At 59.1% G+C, this 5986-nt stretch overlaps 1 protein-coding gene across 1 annotated transcript; it reads right to left on the minus strand.

Annotated features, from left to right (window-relative positions):
• Positions 1-482: 482 nt before the first annotated feature.
• LOC310923773 (class II histocompatibility antigen, B-L beta chain-like) lies at positions 483-3253 on the minus strand (the record flags this gene model as incomplete). The annotated part of the gene is made up of 4 exons (XM_083885705.1): positions 483-632; positions 1216-1500; positions 2011-2172; positions 3091-3253. Coding segments are annotated over 4 exons (760 nt in total), but the record flags the coding sequence as incomplete, so codon positions are not given.
• Positions 3254-5986: the final 2733 nt, after the last annotated feature.

Genomic DNA, 5986 nt, shown 5'->3' on the forward strand with positions numbered 1-5986 from the left:
GCGCCTCCCCCGCGCCCCCCACCAAATTCCCCCCCCAGAGCCTTCGGGGGGTCCTGGCGCCTTTTGGGGTTCCCTGGGAGCCGCCTTGGGGTTCAGGAGCCTCCCGAGGCCCCCCCAGAGCCTTGGGGTGACACGGGGGGACACACGGGGGTCCCCATTCCCGATCCAGCCCGGGGCCGCCTCTGCCCCCCCAATCACAGCCCCCCCCAAGTCCCTCCCCAGAGCCCCCCACAAACCCCACCGGGCACAACTGGGAAGCTTTATTGGGAACACTGGGAGCAGCCGGGTGGGGACACAGGGACAGCTCTGGGCACGGGCAGGGGGGACACACGAGGCCCCCAAAATCATCTCGGGGACGGAGCGGGGGGTCCCGGCCGGGCCCGAGGCCACGGGGAGGGGCTGCGGCCGCCGGCGGCTCAGGAGCTCTGTGGGCAGAGAAAAGGGGGTGACACCGGGCTGGGGGGCCCCGGGGGGGCACACACGCTCTGGGGGAGGGGGGACACGATCCCCGGGACCCCCGTTCACCTTCTTGCGCCCGTAGAAGCCCAGCCCCAGTGCCAGGAACACCGAGCCCAACACGAAGCCCCCGATCCCCGTCAGCATCTTGCTGCGGGCGGCGTCCGGCGGCATCTCTGGGGGGTCCAGAGGGGTCAGCACCCCCCAAAACCTCTCACAGACACCCCAAGCCCCTCGAAACTCCCTCTCACTCTCCCCCAGCACACCCAGGAGCCCTCGAAACCTCCTCCCGAGCCCTGCCCGCCCTCCCCACCGCCCACCAAAGCCCCTCCTGGCCCCTCTCACCAGCCCACAGCCCCAAACCACTCGCCCCCCAACAAAGCCCAACAAAACCCCCCCAAACCCTCTCCCAGTCCCTTCCCAGCCCCTCCACCGCTCCCCCACACCCCTCCCAGTCTCTTCCCAGCACAACCCACCTCAGCCCCAGCCCCGCTTGCCCCTCCCCCAGCTCCTCCCAGCCCCTCCAGCCTCACTCCAATCCCTCCCACTTCCACCCGCCGCCCCCAAACTCCCTCCCGCCGCCCACCAGCATCCCCGGGACCCCACACCCCCCTCCCCAGCATCCTCCCGACTCCTGCTCAGCCCTTCCACAGCCCCCAGCCCCTCTCCCAGGTTCAACCAGGATCTCTCCAGTTCCCTCCCACTCGCTCCCAGCACACGCCGGTGCCTCTGCCAGCCCGGCCAGTGGCTGCCCCGTACCCCAGTGCCGCCTCAGGGGCTGCTCCAGGCTGACGTGCTCCACCTGGCACGTGTAGCTGAGCCCGCGCCGGGGCGGCCTTTCCAGCAGCACCAGCAGCTGGTGGCTCCAGTCCCCGTTGGGGACCACGTCGGTGGCCACCACCTGGCCCGACAGCTCCTGCTGGCCCTCGAACCACCTCACCTGGATGTGGGCGGGGTAGAAATCCATCACGGAGCACAGCAGGCCTCTGGCACTGCCGGCCTGGGAGCTGGAGGGCAGCAGCGAGATGGAAACGCTGGGGGGCACTGGGAGAGAGCGGGGACACACTGGGATCAGCTGGGGGCCGCTGGGAGAGAGAGGGGAGGGGCGGTGTGGGCTTGGGAGGGGCTGGGAATGGACTGGGAGGAACTGGGATGGACTGGGATTGACTGGGAGTGACTGGGATTGACTGGGAGTGACTGGGAATGGACTAGGAGGGACTGGGATAAGGTAGGATGGATTGGGAATGGACTGGAGGAGTCTGGGCATGGACTTGGACGGACTGAGATGGACTGGGATAATCTCGGGGGTCCCGGTGAGGGACAGGAGGCCCCGGGGATGGGCACAAGGGGGGCTGAGGGCTCTGGGGTGATTCCCAGGGAGGGTTTGAGGGGCTCCAGGGTCATTCCCAGGGCAGGCCCGAGGGGACACGCTCTGCCCCACGCTCACCTCTGCGCTCCACCAGGAACGGGCTGGACAACTCTCAGCTGTGCCGGCAGTGCCTGTCCACCGCAGCCCGTCTGTGCTCCCTCCATCCCGGGTCGCTGTTCCAGTACGTGGCAACTTCTCCCCACACGGGGTGTCCCCCACGAACAGCCCCATGTCGCTGCCCAAGGGCGGGAGCTGCTCCCGGTTGTAGATGTTCCTGTCCACGAACCTCAGCCGGTCGGTGCCCTTCATGAAGTGACGGCCGGACTTTCCCATCTCCTGGAACAGCGCTGTGTGTGCAGGACACAGGTCCGGGGGTGCCCCCCAGCACCCCACAGTAGCCAAGAGCTCCGGGGCAACCCCAACTCCGCAGCCCCAGTGCCCCACGGGCGCCGTGGGACCCTCCTTCCCGCGCTCCCAGTTCCTCCATTCCACCCTTCTCCGTATTTTCCTCCCCCTTTCCCATAGCTCCCCAGTCCCCAGCCGCCCCCATCCCCAACATCTGTTTGGGGGTCCCACCTCCCCATTTCCCTTTCTCTCCCCACTGTTCCCACCGTCCCGCCACTTCCCCCCTCCCTTCCCGCTGACCCGAGAGCTCCGCGCCCCCAGCCAGGGGGTCCCAGTGCCACAGTCGGGCCGCAGCTGCCGCCACACGCCCCATGGACAGCGCCAGGCGGGTTCTGACACCGCCCCCTCCCCAAATTCCCCTGGCGGGGGGCGCTGGGGGCGGGGCGCGGGTGGAGTCCAGGGGAGGAGCCCTGGGCACTGTGGGTCTGCCTGGCAACTGGGGAGTCATTAGCGTTCTGTGCTCTGATTGGCTTCATTATTTCAGTGCCTTCTCTGATTGGCTGAGGAGAGGCCCGGGAGTTGAGAGAAGGATGGGGACAGATCCCGCCCTGAGCACAACAGACCCAGCCTGGGCACAGGGAGTGAATTTATTACCAACCAAACCACAGCAGCACACGGAGAAGGGAAAGAAATCTCTCCAACACCTTCCCCACACCGAACACGGATCACCAGGACCACGGATCACCAGGGCTCTGCCCAACGGGGTCACTGGGGATCATCCAACGCCGATCCTCCCATGGGGGATGGAGCTGGAGCAGCGCACGAAGCTCTTCCCGCACTCGGGGCACTCGCGGGGCTTCCCTTATGGCGCCTCTGTTGGTGTTGGGTCAAGTCAAAGCTCTGTGAGAAGCCCTTTCCACACTCAGGGCACTCGTAGGGCCTGTCCCTGATGTGGATCCTGTGGTCCTCGATGCCGTGGAAGTTCTTGCTGAAGCTCTTCCCACATTCCAAGCACCAGCAGCGATGTTCCTTAGTTTGGATCTCCTGGTGCTGGGTCAGGTGGGAGCTCAGGCTGGAGCTCATTCCACTTTTCAAGCTCTTCTAGGCTGTCCCACTTAGAGAGATGATTTAAAACAGGCCACTCTGGAGTGATGATAATAATAATCACATGTATCTATCTATCTCTAAAAGCCTGTGCTGAACTCTGGACTCAGCAATGTGCACGTAGGACAGGAGCAGAGAGGCTGAACGGACACCAGGGGAGATGTGGAATGTACGGACAGAGCAAACCCTCTAAAGGCTTTAACCAAATTTCCAGCTTTTCCATCTTTCAAGGGCTTTGGCTGCTGGATTTGAAAGAACTGAGATCTCACCATGAAAAGCAGAGCAGCCTGGAACCAGACACTGCTGTCGGAGTCAGTGTGGACTTGTCACATCTCAGTTTTGAAAATATATTGAGTTAAAAACTCCATTACCCACAACCTCTCCCAGCCCATCCCTCCTCACACATAACAAAATACAATGGAACTCTTTCTGAAGGGTAAAAAATAAAGTAAAATGAACACTGAAAATATTCCCTGCTAAAAAGCCACGTTGAGAAACTCCAGAATAATGAAGTGTGTCCAGCAAAACGTGCTGTCATTTCTCAGGTATTTGGCTCAGTGTCAGCTCAGAGCCGGGCTCTGTCTCGCAGGTACCCAAGTCCCCGGGGCAGCTCTGAGCAGCCTCTGGCGGCTTTCCAGCCCGGCTTTCCCCGGGCTGTGCCCCGGGCAGACACTCGGTGTTTCCGTGGTGCCCCTGCCCTGCTCAGCTCCCCGTGCCCTGCAAAGGCGCCGAGGCTGTGCTGGGCACCCCTGGGTGTCACTGAGCGAGGCAGTGCTGGGCGCCCCTGGGTGTCACTGAGCGAGGCAGTGCTGGGCGCCCCTGGGTGTCACTGAGCGAGGCTGTGCTGGGCGCCCCTGGGTGTCACTGGGCGAGGCAGTGCTGGGCACCCCTGGGTGTCACTGAGCGAGGCTGTGCTGGGCGCCCCTGGGTGTCACTGAGCGAGGCTGTGCTGGGCACCCCTGGGTGTCACTGAGCGAGGCTGTGCTGGGCGCCCCTGGGTGTCACTGAGCGAGGCAGTGCCGAGTCCTGGGGCCCGGGCCGAGCCCTGAGGGACACCTCTCGTCCCCGGCCTCCCACGGGACAAGGAGCCGCTGCCCACAAGGGCCCGGCACGGCCGGCCAGCCAATTCCTGCTGCCCCCAACAGCCCGGGCTGCAGCCCCACGGCTCTGCGGGGCGGGGCTGGGGCTGTCGGGTGGCACCGTGGCCAAAGCCTCCCAGGGCTCTGGGCACGGCACGGGCTACAAGGCCACAAGGCGGGGCTGCTCCGGGCCGCTTCCACTCTGTCCCTCTGTTGTTGGGGGCCGGGTGTGGCCCTTTGTGACACGGGCGTGGTCAGGGCCCTCGGTGATGCAGGACACGGTGGTGCTGTCGTGAATGAGAGTGTTTGAGATTGCTTAAACATCAGGGAAAAGGGCAAAAGTCCGTTTTAATATTTAGCCACAAAGCACAAGTTGGTTGGCAAGATTCACTCTACTGCCCACAGGACAGGTAAGGCACAACAAGGGAAAACAAGCACCAACAAAACCAAACAAAATCCAGGCAACCAAAGGAGAAATGAACTGAGAACTCTCCAGGGGGGTGTGGGTGGGTGTGTGCTGTCTTTGGGTGCAAGAGACAAGAGACAAAGCAGGCAGGGATTAAAGGGAACATGGCCCAAAAGCTGAACAACACTGAGCAGCATTTTATCTTCTACCTTAATTTATAAGATAACTTATACCATAGGCCTAGCAATTCCACAGAGGAACAACACTGAACTTATACCTAACTTAACTTATAACTTAACCTTAACAATTCAACAGAGGAATAACACTTAATAGCATTTAACCTAACTTATGGCTATAACTTCCAAGTTATATTTAGCAACTTAACAAAAAAGCAACCCTTAGTAACACTTAATTTAGCTTATAACTTCCATTTAACAACTTAGCAAGAGAACAACCCTTGGCAGCATTTAAGTAAGTTCATAACTACAACTGACCCTTGCTTACAGGCCTAACTTGGATATCCAAGGCACTTCTGATTTATTAAAAAACTATGGACATTGATCTAATACCAATATCCAACTACAACGGACAAAGACTCTCTAACAGTTTAAAGTTAGAAAGTGTATGTTTATTACGACGCAGGGCAGCGTGCGGGATAGCTCCCAGAAACACACGCGCCATTTACAGATCATCACAGGGTCTTTTATCTTCAGGAGTATTGAATACACAAACTACAAATGCATATTCATAGCTCTGATACCTCCCATTCCCCGCTTCGTATGGTAATTAGCCCAAAGAGCCACCAAGCATGCGTAGTTTGTTCTTTGAAATGGGTCAGTGGTCTTTTTATAGGGTGGGGTCCCAAAATGATGAAGTAAGATTGTCTTCCTCAGCTCTGACTTTTTAAACTTTAGTGTTCGTGACAGCTAAATCCTGTTTTTCCCAGGACTGTTTGATTTATGATTGTATTGTGTTCATAGGGCCTATTGATTATTTAGGATGCAGAAACCTAGTTTGACAGCTCCTCTGATTTATCAGTTCCTTCTAAGGATTATCAGTTCCTTCAGTCTGGCTTCTGTTAGCAAAAGGGAAGTCCTAGCTACATTATCTCAGCACTATCTATTTTGACTACAGTCTTTAATTCTTCTAAATCAATGCCTCAATGAGATGCTTGTGAGAGCCACTCGAGCAGAACAAAACAGTCAGAATGCAGCTTTCATGGCGACC

Source organism: Zosterops lateralis (genome assembly GCF_965231275.1).
Source record: "Zosterops lateralis genome assembly, contig: HAP1_HAP1_SCAFFOLD_309, whole genome shotgun sequence".
NCBI lineage: Eukaryota > Metazoa > Chordata > Aves > Passeriformes > Zosteropidae > Zosterops > Zosterops lateralis.